This window comes from Biomphalaria glabrata, chromosome 7 (assembly GCF_947242115.1).
Source record: "Biomphalaria glabrata chromosome 7, xgBioGlab47.1, whole genome shotgun sequence".
Classification (NCBI taxonomy): Eukaryota; Metazoa; Mollusca; class Gastropoda; family Planorbidae; genus Biomphalaria; species Biomphalaria glabrata.
The window spans coordinates 16232721-16253320 of NC_074717.1; the positions used below are offsets into that span (position 1 = coordinate 16232721).

Here is a 20600-nt window from a genome sequence, read left to right on the forward strand (position 1 = left end):
TTTTCTTTCTTCATTTTTTTTTACAATACTTCTATTCAAGTCAGAACTTCATGAAACCTGAAAACAGGAACGTGGAACGCTGATCTCAAAAATGGCTCTAACGATTTTCCTATAATATAATAATTGTTATATATCGCTGAGAAAAGAATTACTAGCTCGTTGGCCACACCAGGAAAACCGTTTTAATTTTTCATAGTAAAAAAAAAAAACATTTAAATTTGGCTAGAAAACTAGACCTAGATCTAAATTGAACATCGGTTTTGAAAGGACTATCGTTTTCGGGAATTTCCGAATGTAAGGCATTATTGATTCAATAGTTTAAATAATTAAAAATCCCATTGTTTTTTATTTATCTAACATTCATTTAGTTATGAAAAAAAAAATGACAGTCAGCCGTTGTGTATCGATAACTGAGTTTTTTATTGAATTTAAAATTGTTCAAAGTTTATTGATAGAATATTTAAGCTTTGCTTATATTTTTACGTAAATCACTAAATCAAAATATATTTCTGTAGATTCTAAGTGTATAAGTAGATTAGATCTAGACTAGATCTTAAGTTCTAAAATCAGAAGTCTAGATCTAGTTGTAGCACTAAATGTCCATATAATAAAAGTACTATTAAATTATTATGGGATCGTCCGTGCTAGAAGCTGATGGTGACAAAATCACGAGTTTGATTCCTGATCAAAAATTATATATTTTTTTAAAGTTGTATAATTGATGTATTGACTTTTAAAAAAAAAAATTTTTTTATGTTTTTTTTTCTTCATATTTCTATGTAGGTTTAGGCCTATGGGGAATGTCCTATTTAGGCTGGATACAAAAGAATGTCAGCATACTTCATAGTTTTGTTTTTGCTGCACTTATTTCTGCCGTTGACCCAGTAGCTGTACTGGCAATTTTTGAAGAGATACAAGTTAACGAGATACTGTACATTATTGTCTTTGGGGAGTCTCTACTCAATGATGGAGTCACTGTGGTCAGTGTTTGTTTATTATTAATTAAAAATGAAGTAGCCCCTTTCAGCTAGCAAAAAAAAATACTGCTTGGTTTTGCGATCAATCCCCACACAGCACAACTGTTGAAATATGTCTAACAATGAGCTTTTCCACCCAGAATATAATTATTTGTTGTGTATTTTTGGCTTTTTATGTTTCAAAGGAAACCTATGCACCTTTAATGAAAATGAATAAGTTTATTGTTAACTACTGCTTGGTAGTTATGGATTTTCGTTAGGAGAAGAGTTTTTTGGCCACTAAAGAGCTGCTAACTTTAACCAGATTGTTTATCAATTTTCTCAACAGTGATTCATATATTTTGCTGCCAAGTTATGTAAAGCAATCTATTACAATAACATGTGTTGTAGAGAAATCCAGATGGGAATTTTTGGTGTATGATTTTTTTTTAGGGCATTAGTTTATCAAAAGGATGGAGCAACGTGAATAAACTAATTTTCTTCAATAACAACTATGTTTTGTAAAACTCATCCTTTAGTTTTAGTATGCGACAACAGCTATTGTACTGAATCTGATCCTTCAAAATATCTTCTAGTTAATATTATTGTAACGTTTCTCAATATTCAGGCTCTCTGCAAACTGCACCACACGACAGAACCAATTCAAAGTTATGTTAGGTCCTCTCGGAGGCGTGCTTGTAAGGTTTCCTTGTTTCCACTTTCCTTCAGCCCTCGCTCACGGAGCTCTTGCCTCAGGTCTTTCAATTAAAGTTCGCACAGCAGTTTCAGACGAGCCATAGTAGATCCTATCCCACTTCTGACACCAGTTGTAACGTTTCTCACTATCCAGGCTCTCTTCAAACTGCACCACACTACACTACCAATTTAAAGAACTTGACAACTCAGGGCTTCAAAGTAACGAAACACTTTAATGTTAAATAAATAGCAGACAGTAATGTACGATTGGCAACAACACTGACTACAAAAATAATTTGCCTTTTCCTTGCCTTGTACTCAATTATCTGTTCCGGGCCGATTTCGCACCCTCGCTCACGGAGCTCTTGCCTCAGGTCTTTCAATTAAAGTTCGCACAGCAGTTTCAGACGAGCCATAGTAGATACTATCCCACTTGTGACACCAGTTGTAACGTTTCTCACTATCCAGGCTCTCTTCAACCTGCACCACACTACACTACCAATTTAAATAATGACAACTCAGGGCTCCAAAGTAACGTAACACTTTAATGTTAAATAAATAGCAGCCAATACTGTACGATTGGCAACAACACTGACTACAAAAATAATTTCGCCTTTTCCTTGCCTTGTACTCAATTATCTGTTCCGGGCCGATTTCGCACCGTGCTGGTTCTGACTCTTTCTTCGACTAGTGCTTGTGAAATTGCGAGGTAACGTAAAATGGCTTGACTCTGATATCTTCACTCTTATATAAGTCCCCATAGGCCTTCTAGAACCGGATGAAACGTTGCTTGGCCATTCTGGTCGATCACATGACTACATTCGACGTGACTTGCGTGAGTACTTACTTTTCACAACACAGATCATTCCTGAACTGTCGTGCACTGTCACTCGTCACGGTTGACCGCTCGTCTAGCGTTGGCCTGGATCGATTTGCTTCGGCTAAAAACACAGCACTACCACCATCTGTGTCACCACCAGGTTGATCAAAATATCAATGAATACATATTTTTATAACTCTGCTTTGCATCAGTGCTTGTGGTGCGTACGAGCGCACTATTAAACAAAAACAGAGACTAGTGGCTAAGGAGAAACATGTTTAGATCGGCCTCCAGTGATTTGAAAGAGTCGGAGCCGTTCTCGTGCCGAGAACTGATGTAGGGACCTGGAACGATACAGGGAAGGCTATCGTTGGTCTGTATTCAGGTTTACTGGGGAAAGGACTGATAGGATTAGAGACAGACTCTTCGTGTAAGAAGGATGAATTTACTATACTGTGTTTTTCCTTGGTAATTAACGGCTTGACGAGGTGGAATTGAAAAAACTGAAAATAGAACCTGATATCATTAAGATCCTTGGTAAGAAATGAACAAAATTGGAAACAAGATGAACGAGATCATGCAGCAAATAAGCACATTCGGGTTGCAAGTGAGTACACTGGAAAGCCAAATAGACTCGTTGGTAAATGAGCCATTACCTAAGCAAGTTTTGACGGAGGCGCCTGGGACTATAGCGCTGTCTGTGAGTCTGATGTTTGCAAAACGTACGAGTGTGGCTTTTAAAACGAGAATTGTGTCGACGATTGTTGCGACAATCTCAATGATAAATGCGACTTGAAAGGAAAGAAAGGAAGAAACAAGAGAAGAGATCTGTTTTACCTGAAATCAACGGTCCTCAGCCTTTTTAGCTCCGCGACCCCTAATGCAATTTTCCACAAGGCGGCGACCCTCAACCTTAAAAAAAATTCGTTTATTGGGTAAGGTAATTGTAATTTAGCCAGTGTTATAAAATCTTCTACAAAAAATATATATCTGATATCCATGATGTTAATTCAATTGTTAGAGACTGAACATGGCAGGAGCTTTATTTAGTGTAAAATTAATGAGCACTTAAATTACAAAAAAGTGTATATTTTATAACTTTCATTTATTTACCTTTCTGTTGCGTGTTTATAAGATTCATGTTTACAGCTGACAATTTAATAAAGTAGGCCTATTGCTAAGCATGGGAAACGTACAGTATTCGATGCAATAAACTACATTGCTACAAAATTGTTGCAACAATAGTTTCAAACACGCCAAAGTTAGTGCGAAGGTCGAGCTTGTTTTTATTTCACTAGATTAGGAATTAACATTTTCTGCATCAAGTTTCTTTCTGTTTTAGACTTGATAACTAACAGGCAGAAAAATCATGTTTTGCAATGATATGCTGTTGGGAATGGAAGAGGAAATCGTGAACAAAAATCTCAACTAGAACAGAATGACTGCAAACAATTGATCCAGAATTGACATTGTAACTGACATTGAAGAGAAATCAGTGCTGGATATGTGCAGACACCACAAATATTTCTCCAAAAAGTCTTTTACTTTTCCAAAAAGTCTCAAACTTTGTCAATTACATCACTTGCTGTTGAGATCGTCAAGAGGTTTGCATAGAAACAAATCTTTAAACTCGACATATTATATGTATCTCAAGTAAACCAGTCATTGTGAACAAATTACGTCTGAATGCTAAATATTGGACAAGGAGCAGACATCTTTTACTGAATTACCTGATTGGTAATATCAAGCCATGTCAACTATTCTCTTCTAAACAGTGTCATTGGATATGAAAATTGCACTAAATTGATTAACAAACTCGGCTCCAATCATAACTTGTGCAATATACTTGGCTGCTGACAGTAACTCCTTGGTAATGGTGTGAGGTTTCAAAACTCTGGCAATTCAGAGAGTGATCAAAGAAGAAGCTCAGGGGCGGCTATGTTTTAATTTAGTCTAAATTTCTTGACTCCATCAGCCTTCAGAACTAAAATACTGGATGTCCTTCGCGGCAAAGCTCTGACGACCTCAAACCCATACCGCAAAGAATTGTCATTTTGTTTTCTCAGCGTTCTGTGTCTGTGTTGGCTGTTCCATAATGAATTTATTTCCTTTTATAACATGGACTATAATACGATGGCATATTATTACATAAATTTTCATTCAACCCTTGATTAGATCTTCACCAAAGAAATGTTTGATCCCGCATAAGTGTCACGCCGCATCTGATGAACAGTAATTTCAAAAATGTATTATGCAACAACGAAGATGTGGTCTGCAACATCTATTTATAAAACAAAAAAGAATTTAAAAAATAAAGACGTTACTACCAATAAAGAAAAATGAACACCTTCAAACAATGATGTTATATTCACTTAAAATGTCAATTGTATCCTCTGGCTTTATCTCGGTGTTCTTAGATCTGAATTTGTTATCACTACTTTTTTTTTTTTATTTACATAATTGACGTTATTTTCAAAATTTGTTTAATAATAATGTAATCTGATTTTTTTTCTCTTTAGAATTATAAATATAAATCTATATCGACCATAGTACAAATATGATTGTTACAACAGGTTAGAAAAATTATGAAAAATAGCAACAAAAATAAAACCACACAATTTTACGATGGTCTTAGGCGACCCCTGGCAAATGGTCATTCGATCCCCAAATTATTATTTACCGAAACATCGCTCCAAGAGAATATTTGCCAAATGGGTCGCGACACATAGGTTGAGAACCCCTGTGCTAGGAGAACCTCAATCAACCAGTCGGATCAAGACAACGATGGGTCTGCGTCAAAACCTGTTGCTGTGGACCTTAACTCTTTCTCTCCTAACTGACGATACCAGCGTTGATTCCACCAGAATATGGTAAATAATTACGGAGAGAAAGAGTTAATGACCTTTGTCTATCTGCTATTGCCTCTGATGTGTTATCTTTGATTTCATATTACTGTGTGGATAAGGTTCCTAACAAAGAAAAAGACAGAGTCAATGAATTTGACAATGCCTGCGGCAGAAGAGAGAACTCCAAGCTTGATAGCTAACACCAGGCGTTTAGTATGTGCAGCACCTCGCAGGGAGTGACAAGTTCCAAGACATACAGCAACAGTTCAACGGCAACGGCTCTGATGAAGAAAACAGTGTTCGACACTACCTCTCTTTGACAAGTGGGTGACGCCGTCATTAAGAAACCGAAGCAAGGACCGAGACATCGCTCCAAGAGAATACTTGCCAACTGGAGGAAAGAAAGCAACGCTCACAGAGCACAATGCAGATCACTTTGTGGGGAATAAGCACCCTGTCGTTGCCATCAATCGACTGCCACCTAAACTGAAAAACATCGACTGCTCCAGATAGTGTTCGGGACCAACACTCGTAAAGAAGGGAGCAACTCTTCTTTGCACTTAGGCCTGTAGTTTTTATATGAGACAACAGCTATTGTATAGAATCTGATCCTTCAAATATCTTCCTTCTACTTAATAATATCAATGAATTCATATTTTGATAACTCTGCTTTGCACCGGTGCTTGTGGTGCGTACGAGCGCAGCATTAAACAAAAACAAGGAGGCATTGTGGATAAAAAGAAACAGGTTAAGATCGGCCTCAGGTGATTGGAAAGAGTCGGAGCCCTCCTTTGTGCTGAGAACTGAAGTAGGACCTGAAGAGACACAAGAGACGCTGTAGTTGGTCCGTATTCAGGTTTGCTTGGGAAATGACTGCTAGAGTTAAAGACAGACTCTTTGTGTAAGAAGGGTGAATTCACTATTCTGTGTTTGCCTTGATAATAAACTTGATGTTATGTTTTACGGCAGAACTTTGCTGAGTTGTTTCCTTTAGATTTATAACAATAGTTTATTTTTCAGGAGTTCTTTATTCATACCTTCGATTATTTTTTAGTAGCGTTGACTCACTGCAATTTCTCTTTTAGGTTATCTACCGTATGATGGAAGGTTTTACCGAAATTGGTGAAAGTAACCTTGAAGTTGTTGACTTCTTTGCTGGCATTCTGCAGTTTTTTGTTGTGTGTTTAGGTGGCACTTTGATTGGAGTTATCTATGGATTACTTGGAGCATTTATCACCAAGTACACTGATCACGTCAGAGTTATTGAACCTTTATTTATTTTTGTTCTGGGCTATCTGGCTTATTTAACTTCAGAAATATTTGAACTTTCTGGTATTTTAGCGTAAGTTGTTTTTATATAAAAATTTATTTATTTATTTATCGGTATTCATTTATTTATGTGACGCTACCTTACTTAACCAGTCATCTGGTAATAAAAGGTCACTTTTAAGAAATAAAACAAATAACATTGGCATTTTGTATAACCTTGACAGATCCTTAAATTTGCCTTAACCTTGCCAAGAATTATTATCATTTAGTAGTCATAAAATTTAGAACCAAAACTCAACTTGACCTTTATCACTTTGTGCCTAGTTTTGTGAAACGCTCTCGTAAATAAACTTTTTAGCGCCCCCCCCCCGAAAGGGGAAAAGACGCTTTTAATTTTGTGTGGCCTGTCTGTCCGTCCGTCCCGTTTAGATCTCATAAACTAAAAGAGAAAATGAAAATCGTACATCATGATATTTTAGATCATTCAAAGTTCTGATGCAACGGCTACTTTTTTCTTTTCCGAAAGTAAACCATCTAATTTTTAAAATTTTATATGCAAGCAGATTTTTCAAAAAAATTACACCACTTTTCAATGAAAAATTTAAGTGGAGGTAACTTTTTTTAAAAGGTCATGGACCTCTTCATTAATAAATCTTCATTCATAGATTCGCGCATTGGTACAAAACATTTGCATCTAAGGTCACAATGGTAAAAGTGTCAATGGATCATTATAAAATATATTTTCCATTTATTAATTAACTCATTGAATAGAATACTGATTCAAATGTTATTTTTAAAAAAGAATTTTGATACGAACTTCGTTTTAGTTATAAGTTTCAAAAATAACGAACTACTTTCATAGCGCGCAGTTTTGACATATCCTCATAGGGGCCTACACTTGACAGTGACAGTCTAAATAAGACTAAATATACCCCAGATCTACATAATTATAATACGAATTCTAGTCTAGATATAGTAGATTCTATATCAAGATTCTATCTCTAGTTCTAGATCTAGATATAGACTTAGATCTAGTTCTAGACCTAAACTTAGATCTTGAATCTAGATTTAGATCTAAAAAAAGGTCTAGATCTATGTCTAGTTTGTATGACAAATGACAATGGAGATATTAATTTTTATTTGCGAGGGGAAAGTCTTGTTGCCATTTGTAAACAATTGTAGCTTAAAGTAAATCAATAATTTTTTTTTCGTGTTGCCAATTTATCTAATTTTGTTAGAAGAATACATCTTTTTTAGTTTCTCTTTATTACAATGTAACTTGTTATTAATTTTGAATGCATGGATAAGTTTAATAATTATTATTTTAAAAAATATAAGTGTACGCTAAATGAATATTTGGAGATGCTGTGGCTCAAGGGTAAAGCACTTGGAACTGGACGTCCCGTGTTCGAATCCTGGTGAAGACTCTATGTGAACCACTCCGGGGGCCTATTTTAAGTTTGTGTTTCACACAAACTGTCTGTGTAACCTTGTTAACATATAAATTAATAATTAAAAATGAATTTAATTTTAATTATGCAAAAAAGGATAAAATACGAAATTTTGAATGTATTTCAACAGGCTGACATTTGGTGGTATAATTATGCGTCACTATACTGAAGCAAACATGACCAAGAAATCAACCACAACTGTAAAATACTTTATGAAATTGATGGCAAACATATCCGAAACAATCATTTTTATGTTTCTAGGACTCTCTACTGTTATTGATTCTCATGATTGGCAAATTGATTTTATCCTATTTGCAATTTTATTTTGTTTGATATTTAGAGTTACAGGTTAGTAGAACTAAAACTTGAAATATTGTTTTCTAATCTTGAGATATTCAAACTTATAACATCTGTATTATAATATTTTAGAGATCCAATTTTTTTTTATTATGTTGTTCATGAGATTTTGCTAAGGATTTATAAAAAAAAAAAAAAAGAAAATATTTAGAAAATCTGAGACCCTAGCCAAGATCTTTAGCTAATCAGAAAGAATTACTGAAGTAAAAAAGCAATGTTATTTTTATTTAGCTATTTCTTGTCATGAACAAAACTATTTAAAAATAGAAATAGCTTATGTAGAAGAAATGTTTAAAGTATGTTCATCATAATGCATATATTTTGTTAAACTCATAAAATATTTATGAATACCTGTTTTCAAAAGTGAACAACTTGAATGGCAGGTTTAAATATTTTAGATATTCTCATTTTCAATATTTATATTTAAATTGATCTTTAGGTGTAATATTTTTGGCATTCATGGTTAACCGCCGGCGTTTGATACGACTGTCACCAATTGATCAGTTTATCATGTCTTATGGTGGGCTGAGAGGTGGTATAGCATTTTGTCTTGCTTTACTACTGGATGCAGAGAAGATGCCTGAGCGAGCGATGTTTGTTACCACCACTTTAGTCATTGTCTTCTTCACAGTTTTTATACAGGTAAGTCAAGACTCCTAACCTATACTCTTAAATTAGCGATTCTTCTACGTATGTATGTATATTTTAAAATTTTATTTAGAAAACGGATCTAACGATTTTCTTTAAAATTTCAAGGTATAGATTTTTGGCCACATCGAGAATTATTATTTTTGTGTGGACTGTCCGTCCGTCCGTCCCGTTTAGATCTCAGAAACTAGAAGAGAAAAATGAAAATCGGACATCATGATATTTTAGATCATTCAAAGTTCTGATGCAACGCTACCCCTTTCTTTTCCAAAAGTGAACCATTTAATTTTTTTAATTTTATATGCAAGCAGATTTATCAAAAAAATTACACCACTTTTCAATGAAAAATTTAAGTGGAGGTAACTTTTTTTAAAAGGTCATGGACTTCTTCATTAATAACTCAAGCCTCATTCAAAAATTCGCGCATTGGTACACAAAATTAGTACACAAAATTAGCTTCTAAGGTCAACATGGAAAAAGTGTGAACGGATCATTATAAAATATATTTTACATTTATTAACTAACTCATTGAATGGAATACTGGTTGAAATATTGTTTAAAAAAAAAGAATTTTGATACGAACTTCGTTTTAATTAGAAGTTTGAAAAAACGAACTACTTTTATAGCGCGCAGTTTTATACACTTGTCAGTCTAAATAAAACTAAATAGAGCCCAGATCTAGATATATTTATAATATATATATATATATATATATATATATATATATATATATTACAAATGTATTAATAATTTGAACAATATTTTATTTTTTAAGGCAATAGCTCATCTTCTGACAGCTTAGGGGTGCAGATTTATTTATAATGTAAACAGTAGTATCACATTAAGAAGTGAATCGGATACGGACAACATATTAGGCCTACACTATTCTGTGGCATTTTACGTCTCGAGAGTCTTGTGTGACTAAAGAGGCCAATCCTTTATACACAGCTGCGATCGCAGGTTGGGCCTACACTATTACCCGGTACCAAAAGGCCTACTATTCCTGATCATAACATGGCCTAGGTCTAGGCATTTTAAGATTAAATGTGTTAAGTCATGCGATTTCTAGTCTAGATCTAGATTCTATATCAAGAGATCTAGATTGTATGACAAATAGCAATGGAGATATAACTTTTTATTTTGCGAGGGAATGTCTGGTCCAAGTACTCGCAAGTCTTTCAAGTCATTTCTAGCTAGTTCATAAAATAGGTCAAGAATATTTTTTTCTCGTGTTGCCAATTTATCTAATTTTGTAAGAAAAATTAATCTTTTTTTAGTTTCTCTATATAACATGTTTGTGGTGATAGAAGTTCCTCTAAGTCTTTATTTGTAAAGAATTTAATAACAATATATGTACATAAGGTTAACATTCAACACAAACGAATCCACTAGATGTTTTCCTCTCATTGTTGACAACACACACTCGTGACTGCCCTCCAGTCCACTAACTGTCCAGGTACACAACACTTGACCGTGTGTCACGGTTGGCCATACATGCCGTGTAACTGTGTCACAACAGTCCTCCCAGGGCAGAGAAAAGTTTTGATTATATCAAAATTTCATGAACCCAATAGTTTGGATGTACATTAATAATGTTTTACATCGACAAAGAAAAAAATAACATTTAATGTAATGGCTACTTCTATTATAAGAGAACTGGTAATGCCTATGACGACTAATAAGTCATGTTATTGAAAGGAAACATTTTCAAATGACCTATCGCAGAAACATAAAATCTGCATATGTCCTGTTATATTATACAACTTATAAAAAATCCAGGCAATTGATTTTTTTTTCTATGTAACGATAATCTTTTGAATGAAAACATTGGAAGGTGAAAAATACCCATTAGTTAATACTTTATATTACAGCAAATACATCTTCCAAATTAAAGGGATTGTTTACTCTGTGTTTCATACATACCAGTTCTTAAGTCGACATATACGACTACAATTAATGCAACAAACAAAAAAAAATCTGCTATATTGAAGTACAATTTTCACATCTCTGAATGAAATAGGACATCTATTTCCGCTTTTTTTTTTTAATTCTGAAAACGTAATGTTAATTCAATCTTGACAAGACAAAATTTGAAGTTATCATACAAGGTACTTGTTAATTTTCACATTGGCTAATTAATGAATGAACGTAAGTCCAGCGGTCCCTAGTTTGAAGCCCATCTAATAATCCTCTGGTTGGCTAGTTTATTTGCATTGGTATAAGCTAGTGGGGCGTGATCTGTTAGTAAGATGAATGATTTCCCAAGCAAGTAACGCGATAGTTTCGTTATGCAGAACACGACAGCTAGAGCTTCAAGCTCGATCGTGGAATATTTCTGTTCTGCTGCGTTCAGCTTTCTGCTAATGTAGTAGACTGGTCGTAGCATTATGTCACACTTCTGCATTAAAGTGCCTCCCACTGCTGTGGAGGATGCCTCTGTTGCCAAGTAGAAAGGGTTTCTGATGTGTGGAAGCTGGAGTACTATGTCTCTGAGAATGCACTTTTAATGCTTTTGTAGGCATTTCTGTAGTCTGGAGCTCCATGTTATCTTGTTTGGCATGCCCTTTTTTTTGTAAGTTCAATTACAGGTTGTGTAATACTTGTGAAATTTGCCAGGAACCGTCTATAGTAATTACATAAACTAAGATGCTTCGGACTGTCCCTTTGTGGTAGGTATTGTTAAAAGTATCTTGCCTATGTTGTCTTGTAGTGGTCTGATAGTATTTTGCTGTATTCTGTGCCCTAGAAATTAATTTAATGTCTGTTCTGCCGATTTTAACCTTACTAGGTTTTATTGTAAGCCCGTTGTCTTGTAGTATCTGGAATACCTGTTGCAGACCAGCAACGTGTTCTTCTAATGTGTTGTGGAAGACACATATGTCATCAAGATAGAGAATGACATCTGATCTTTTCCCTAATAGTTTCGCCATCATTCTGTGGAAGGTGGCAGATGCGTTACTAAGCCCGAAGCTCATGTAATTCCATTGGTAACAACCAAATGGAGTAGTTAATGCCGTAAGTGGCTTAGCATCTTCGTCTAGTGGAATTCGCCAATAACCTCTGGCTAAGTCAACAAGAGTAGTGAAGTATTTTGCACCTCTAAGTTTAGGTATAATGTTCTCTATGTTAGGCATTGTATATGTATCTTTCACTGTAATGGCGTTTAGTTTCCGGTAGTCTACACATAAACACATCTTCCCGGTTGTTTCTTTTTGTTTCACTAGGACTGCTGGAGCTGAGTATGGAGATGTGGATGTATCAATTCTTCCCATTTTTAAAAGCGTTTCAATTTCCTTTTTCAGTATCTCTTCATGGTGTAAGGAAACTGGATATGGTTTGGCTCTTCTGGCTTCTTATCAGTCAGTTGGATAGTGTGTTTTATGGCAGTGGTTCTACCCGGTTGGTCTGTGAATATTGGCGCCCATTGAACTAGCATCAATTGAATCAATTGACGTAAATTTTAACTTGATAATAAACTGAATAACCTATAATCTATAAAGATACTTTCAGACCCTTGTTATATATATCAGAAGAGCGATTTTAGATAATCTTTTGTACTAGAATATGGTGCCTCAGCATGGGGCTCAGCAGCCCAAACCAACCTAAGAAAAATAGACAAGGTTCAAAATATTGGTCTAAGGATAATGACAGGAGCAATCAAAACAACACCCATAAGAGCTATGGAGGAAACCGCTGCCCTGATCTCTCTGGATGAAAGAAGAGAAATAAAAATCCTTTCCCAATTCACTAAATTGGAAACCTTGGAGAGGCACCCACTCAGAACAAAAATCCACAAAACTGGCACAAAAAACCGTCTCAAAAGGACCAATTTCATACAGGAATCTCTAAACCTAAAAAAGAAACACCAACTTGAAAAAATTACTCTGGAATCCTCGATACACTATAATGAATCTCCACCCTGGGACGAAAGCCCTCTTCCTACTATAAGGGACCATATTGAAAACATAAAAAGAAAATCTGATTACAGACCAACAGAGCTCAAGGAAATAGTGAACTGTTTTCTACATAGCAATTACCCTAGCAATCAGTGGATCAGAGTTTACACGGATGGCTCATCCCATAAAGCCACCACAAATGGAGGAGCTGGAATACTTATCGAATGGCCAGATGGAGGAAAACTAGAAAAATCCATTGCAACTGGAGAGCTCTCTGACAGTCACAGAGCAGAAAGGGAAGCACTAGCACTAGCTGCTACCATGCTAGCAAATCATCCAAGTTCCCCTCACAGTCAGATTGTCTTTCTAACAGACGCGAAAACAACCCTCCAAAGCTTGCAAAACTCTGATTCCCCTTATATTAAAAACCTCAGAACAGCACTTACAAAGCTCAACAACAATAGCAAAAAAACTGTTATTCAATGGATACCAGCTCACCTACAACTAGCAGGAAATGAGAAGGCTGACACACTCGCCAAGAGTGGGAGAACAAACTCACAAACAAATTCTGCACTCTATCCAGAAGAAATGAAGAAATTAATTGTAGATAAAATAAATGAGAAATGGACGAGCTCCCATCCAAATCACAAGAAAGATGACGCTTACTATAAGCTATCCCGACAAGACCAACGTCTAATCTTTCGACTCAGGACCGGACACAACAGAATGCGACAACACATGTTCCGGAAGCTCAAAATTGGAACCAGTGAAATCTGCTCATGTGGAGTATCACCAGAAAATGCCGACCACGTCCTCCAAAATTGCTCTCTCTACTAAGAGGCCCGTATAAGACATTGGCCCCAAATCACCCCAATAGAAAGAAAACTATATGGAGAGCTCCCTGATTTGGAAACCACTGCGCAGTTCATCTCATGTATTGGTCTAGTCATATGAACACTCCAACATAACAATGAGAACGATGAAGAAGAAGAAGAAGATAATCTTTAAATTGCAAGATCTAAAATACGATGTCCGATTTTCATTTTCGGAAAAGAAAGAGGTAGCGTTGCATCAGAACTTTGAATGATCTAAAATATCATAATGTCCTATTTTCATTTTCTTTTCTAGTTTCTGAGATCTAAACTGGACGGAGGGACAAACAGACCACACAAATAATAGCGGCTATTCCTTTTTCAGCGGCCGCTTAGAAACTGCAAAGAAAGAAACTTACTCACTAAATCAGTGTTAATAAGTGCTTAAAAAGCGGAAGGGAATATAATTTTGTACTTTAAACATTTAAATGTCGCATTTTGGTAAATCTAACCGATCCGTTTTTGATCGTGAAAATGGCTTTGATGTTCAGGCTTTAGTTAAGTAATAACAGGTTAAATTTTCGTATTTTTCCGACCACAACAAGTGTGAAAATTATTGATGATCAGCGAGTATATAAAATCTTGTTAACCGAAAAGTCCTATTACTTTAATCAGTGCACAGAGCAGAAAAGAAGACGGCTTTCAAGAAAAGACACCAACAACAATTGTGTGGGTTGACTGAAAAAAGCATTTGACAACATTTGGGAACAAGACCTCTTATTCAAGCCAATCCAGTACCACATATCACACAGAATGTACAATCCAAACAATTAAAACGCTTTAGTTTGAAGTCAAGGGCAAAGAAGTCACACAGTGGGTATAAAAAATGGCGTCCCCCAATTAGTAGTCCTGTCCTCAGCAGTTCTTAATTTTCATAAACGATCTTAACCAAAACCTACTAAGAAAATTTAAAATAAGCATTACGCAGATGACCTCGCCATAATTAACACAGAAGATTATGAAAATTCGTTTACAAACGCTCTCAATTAACTCAATGTATGGTCCAAATAATGGGGCATGTCCATCAACACAAAAAAAACAACAACAACATATACTGTCAACCAAACAACAAATAACACAATGAATCTCCACCCTGTGACCAAAGCTCTTTTCCTACTATAAGAGACCGTATTGAAAATATTACCAAAAAATCTTGACTACATTCCAACAGAGCTAAAGGAAATAGTGGAACTCTTTTCTACAAATTTAATACCCTAAAATCAGTTTACACGGATGGTTTATCTCTTAAAACCACCACAAATGAAAGAGTTGGAATACTCATCGAATGGCCCAGTGGAGAAAAAACTAGAAAAATCCATTGCAACTGGAGAATTCTCCGACAGCCACAGAGCAGGAAGGGGAGCACTAGAACTAGCAGCTACCACACTAGTAAATCACACAAGCACCCCGCACAGTCAGATTGTCTTTCTAACTAATGCGAAAATAGTCCTCCAAAGCTTGGAAAACTCTAAGTTCTCCTATATTAAACAACAGAACAGTAATTTAATGCTCAAAAACAGCTAAAAAAACGGACTGTTATTCAATAAATACCAGCACATATTGAACTAGAAGGAAATGAGAAGGCTGACGCACTTGCCATGTTTGGGAGAACAATCACACAATTTAACATTGCACTCTATCCAGAAGAAATGAAGAAACTAAAGGTCGATATTGCGATGCGTTTCGTTTCTTGGATTAAAACTAGAATTAGTAAATTGAGCCGTAAATACCTTTTTCCTTACATGTCTTTTGCATTTTTCCGTTCTCATTTTAAATTAAACTGGCATTATTAGGCTGTGAACATAGACTTATATATACTATATAAGTCTATGGCTGTGAATTTAAATGTATCTTATAGAGAAAAAAATTCTATACAACAGTACGGGGAGTTTGGATAAAACCCGATAAAGGCTATAAAAAGAAAAGAATTGAAAAAGCGTGTGAAACTACACATTTAAAGTACTTCATTTGATGAGTCTTTTATCCAAGATCTGTGTACTTTAAAAAAAAAAATAATAATAATAATCTTTATTGTCGTATGGAAATTTGTCTTACAATTTGTGCATTACACCAAACAAAAAACACCATAACTATAAGAAACCAAAGTGTACATTTGGACTAGCATATTTCAAATACCCGGCATTTTCGGATACACAATTTCACACACAAAACTAATTGTAGAAATTAAAATTGTAGTGATTTTAAACTTTTAATGAATTTTTAAAAGGTGTTACTATAATCAATTCTGAATATTCGTTTGTTATGAATCTCACTGTCTATTTTGTGTCTGTTGTAATTTCTTAATGTTTTCTTGAGTTAAGGGGTCTTGTTTTCTCCCAATGTTTACACCTGATTTCTCTTATTAGCCGTTGTGAGACATTGGTCCAAAATAATGCTTAACTTATAAATAAATAAAAAATCGCATGTGAATGTATGAATGAACTTGTTTTAAATGAAATCCATTAATTAAAGTTGGTTTGAAAAATTGATCTCACACATGCCATAGGCATCGTATCAATAGTCATAGATCTAAAAAATCTAGTTAGAATCTGTTATCTATATAATCATAAATATTTAAGTCGAATTCGAATCAAACACTTACTATTGTAACTATATGATAAATATAGATCTACTACTAGGATGTAGGTCTATGTTATAAATATAGTAGAAATAGAATCTAAGATAATTAGAATTTACTCTAGACTGTAACTCTAGACAATCTAGATCTAGGCCTATAATCTTAGACTTGTCTTTATTTTAGACTAAATTTAAGTCTAGTATACTATATTAGTATATTAGGTCTTGGCGTTGAAATGTGCCTATATTCAATATTGTATATAGTATAGATAGTAGATCTACTGAGTCTGATTTAGACTAGCTATAGAATTTTTCTAGATCTAGATATAGACTCTATATAGAATAATCTAGATAGTAGATGTAGCCCTATTAGATCTAATATTTAATAAACATTAGTCAGGTAGAGCTAGATCTAGACTAGTGAAAATCTAGTCTCAAGATAAAAGTCTAGATTTCTAATCGATTTGGAATATAGATCTAGATATAGAGTCTACTTAATGACAATGTCATCGATTCCGAAGATTAATGATGAGTGCAGTTTACTATTTATTTGAATGTTTCACGAATCACATGCACATTGCGCATGTGGTGATATGACTACGCTTACGGTATACGCATAGCCGTGAATGGCGTGAACGGTATACTCAGATCCTATTGCGACTTCACGTTTTTTTTAAGTTTTGTCTGCTATGCGTAGGAGATACAAAAAAAAAATTTAGATTCTAAAATTCCACTTAATTTATTAACAGAAATCTACTATAAATGTAGCCCTATATCTATAATATTACCAACGCATTCAAACAGACTGTATCTATTATTTTATATTTTAATTAATAGATCTAAATGTACTAATATAGAGAGGTAATTTAGATCTATACGGTGTTAGAAAATAACGTTACACAAGAGACTGAGCCATCTAGGAAAACCAGTAACTTGGCAGAATTTAAGTCATTGGTTAACATGCATGACTAGATGCATGACGCGTAGGACGTAATAATCTTTTTTTAAAAGTAATGTGTATATATATAAGTATATATATATATATGTATTATATAAGATAAGACGAACCTGGGTTTTTCTAAATTCTTATACTTGGTGTGTAATAGAAAAACAGCACCTACCTAAATAAATTGTAAATAGAGAGCTAATACCTATTTATTGTAGTATATATAGGTTTGTAGTTTTATATTATGTAACTTTCGTAACTTCTTTTATAGAAAAGTGACTATTCGCGTCTTACACGTATATAATTTTACGTTCAGCAACATAGCCCATACTAAATAGAATAAACTAGAAATGGACAAGCTCTCATCCAAATCACAAGAAAGACGATGCTTATTATAAGCTATCCCCTCAAGATCAACGTATAATCTTTCGCCTCAGAACCGGACACAACAGAATGAGACAACATATGTTCCAAAAGCTAAAAATTGGAATTAGGGAAATCTGCTCATGTGGAGTGTCACCAGAGAATGTTGTTCATGTCCTTCAAAACAGCATTCTTTATCAAGAGGCCCGAACAAGTTGCGATGGCTTATGGAGGATTCTATCTCGGCTTGGATGCCCTCCAAGATTCATCGCCATTCTGAAGCAACTGCATGAGGGTCAAAAGGGTCAAAGCAGATATAATGGTGACCTATCAACTCACTTCTCTATAAAGAATGGTGTGAAGCAGGGTTGTGTGCTTGCTCCGACACTCACTCTTAGCAATATTCTTTGGAGCAATGCTTTAAAAAATAAGGTGACGCCTGATGAGGATATCTTCGTCAGGTTCCTTACCGTTGGCAGCATATTAACTTACGGCGCCTGCTCTCCTGTACAAAAATTAAAGAGTTAATTGCTACTGAGCTGCTCTGTGCGGACAATTTTACCCTTCTTACACAGACTGTCGTCCATAGGATAAAAAAAGGTCATGCTTCAGAAGTCCCCAATGAGAACGAATCCAGATCCACAAATCAATATGAATCTACTTTATGTTGTTGACCACTTTACCTACCTGGGTATCAGTGCCCAACGATGCGTAGTAATGTGAAACACTGCACTCATTCTTAATCTTCTAAATCGAAGACATTGCCATTTATATAAAAGTTCAAGATGAAATCCATTACCAGTTCCTCAAGCACCTTCCCGAACCCTCATTGGCAGTCCTGCTAGGGGTCTATAACTGTGTGTGGCAAACAGGCGCTTTCCCAAACAGCTGGAGGAAAGCTACAGTTATACCGATACCTAAACCGGGAAGAGACGGCTCTGACCCAGCTAACTATCGACCAATAGCACTATCAAGCTGCATCTGCAAAACCATGGAAAGATTGATTAACAGAAGGCTGGTCTGGTACCTGGACAGAAATAAAGTGATCTCCAACTACCAGTGCAGATTCCGGCAGGGGCGGACAACAACTGACCACCTGGAAATGCTAGAAGCTTATATTAGAAATGCATTACTCAGAAGAGAACATCTAGTACTGTATTCTTCGATATAGAAAATGCCTATGACACAACCTGGAAACAAGGCATTCTACGTGACCTGGAGCTTATGGGGATTAAGGGACACCTTCCCCGCTTTGTGGGGAAATTCCTGAAGGACCGAAAATTTCAGGTTCGAGTGGGCACTCCGCTTCTGACACTTATGACCAAGAAATGGGTGTACCCCAGGGCAGCATTCTGTCAGTCACCCTGTTCAACATTAAAATAAACAGCATCATAAATGCTCTGTCCCCTGGCATAGAGTGCTCTTTGTATGTTGATGACTTTGTCATTTTTACTTATGGGAAAAACATGAAGACCTTAGAAAGAAAATTACAGTTAAGTTAAAACAAAATTCAAAATTGGTCAAATGATAATGGTTTTAAATTTTCGGACTCCAAAACAGTTAGCATGCATTTTTGTAATTTAAGGAGACCCCACCCAGATCCTGAATTGCACTATACACAAAAAAAAAATCCCTGTTGTAAAAACTACAAAATTTTTAGGCCTTACCCTAGATTCCAAATTTAATTTTCTCCCCCACTTAAGGAACTTAGGAAAAAATGCCAAAGGTCATTAAACATACTTAGAGTACTCAGCCATACGGACTGGGGGACTGACAGAGATACCTTGCTGCTGCTATATCGGAGTCTAATCCGATCAAAATTGGACTATGGATCCATAATATATGGAGAAGCAAGGAAGTCTTATCTAAAAATACTGGAACCAATACGAAATGCTGCCCTGCGTCTCTGTCTTAGCGCGTTTCGTACATCACCTATCCCAAGTCTCCATGTGGAGGCTGGAGAACTCCCCAATGGACATAAGAATGAAAAAGCTTGAAATGCAGTATATAGTCAAGCTAAAATCCAACCCCACGAACCCTGCTTTCGACTTCATATTTAACCCCACAGAGGTAGAATTATACAATCGAAGGCCTAACGTCATACAGCCGTTGGGCCTTCGAATGAGAGAACCCATCCAAAATTTAACCCCACCCATTGACCATATCTCTGAAATAGAAACCCCTCAGAATCCTCCTTGGCTAATGAATAAACCCAAATTAAATTTATCCCTCCTTAATTTCAAAAAAGAAAATACAGACCCAAGCATACTACAAGTCCACTTTAGGGAACTGAAGGAGAGCTACGGAGATTGTGGCACAATCTACACAGACGGATCCAAAATGGATGGAAAGGTCGCGTGTGCCTGCTCCTTTTGGAACAAAACAATCTCCCGTAGACTCCCCAAATGCTGCTTCATCTTTACGGCCGAATTGCATGCAATATCGCTTGCACTTATGGCCGTCAAAGCATCAGAAAGCAGGAAATTTATAATCTGCTCCGACTCCAAATCTGCATTGCAAGCTTTGGGGAGGATGAAGACTGACATTCCATTGGTTCATAAGAGCCTAAAGCTGTTGGACCAAATAACAGCCGACCATAGGGATGTCACCTTCATCTGGGTCCCCTCCCATGTTGGCATTGAGGGAAATGAAGCCGCAGTCAGAGAAGCAAAGAGAGCCCTAAATCATGCGGTGTTAGGAACCCAAATTCCCTTCTCGAACCTGAGACAAAGTATTGCCTCTGCTACCTATCGAGAGTGGCAGGACCGATGGGAGGCTGAGACTCACAACAAACTCAGGCAGATTGTGGCGGATGTCAGGTTGCGGCCCACATCTAAGGGTTTGACAAGGCATGGTAGCACGACCATGTCCAGACGTAGGGTTGGCCACACCTACATCACGCA

At 35.9% G+C, this 20600-nt stretch overlaps 1 protein-coding gene across 3 annotated transcripts in view; it reads left to right on the forward strand.

Moving 5' to 3' along the window:
- Nucleotides 1-20600, forward strand: part of LOC106070408 (sodium/hydrogen exchanger 2-like) — a 199614-nt gene that overhangs the window by 52495 nt on the left and 126519 nt on the right. For all 3 annotated transcript variants that reach the window (XM_056036080.1, XM_056036081.1, XM_056036082.1), the window contains exons 3-6: nucleotides 784-980; nucleotides 6404-6660; nucleotides 8169-8386; nucleotides 8835-9037. In XM_056036080.1, coding sequence (XP_055892055.1) covers nucleotides 784-980; nucleotides 6404-6660; nucleotides 8169-8386; nucleotides 8835-9037 — 875 coding nt within the window. The remainder of the gene's footprint in view (nucleotides 1-783; nucleotides 981-6403; nucleotides 6661-8168; nucleotides 8387-8834; nucleotides 9038-20600) is intronic.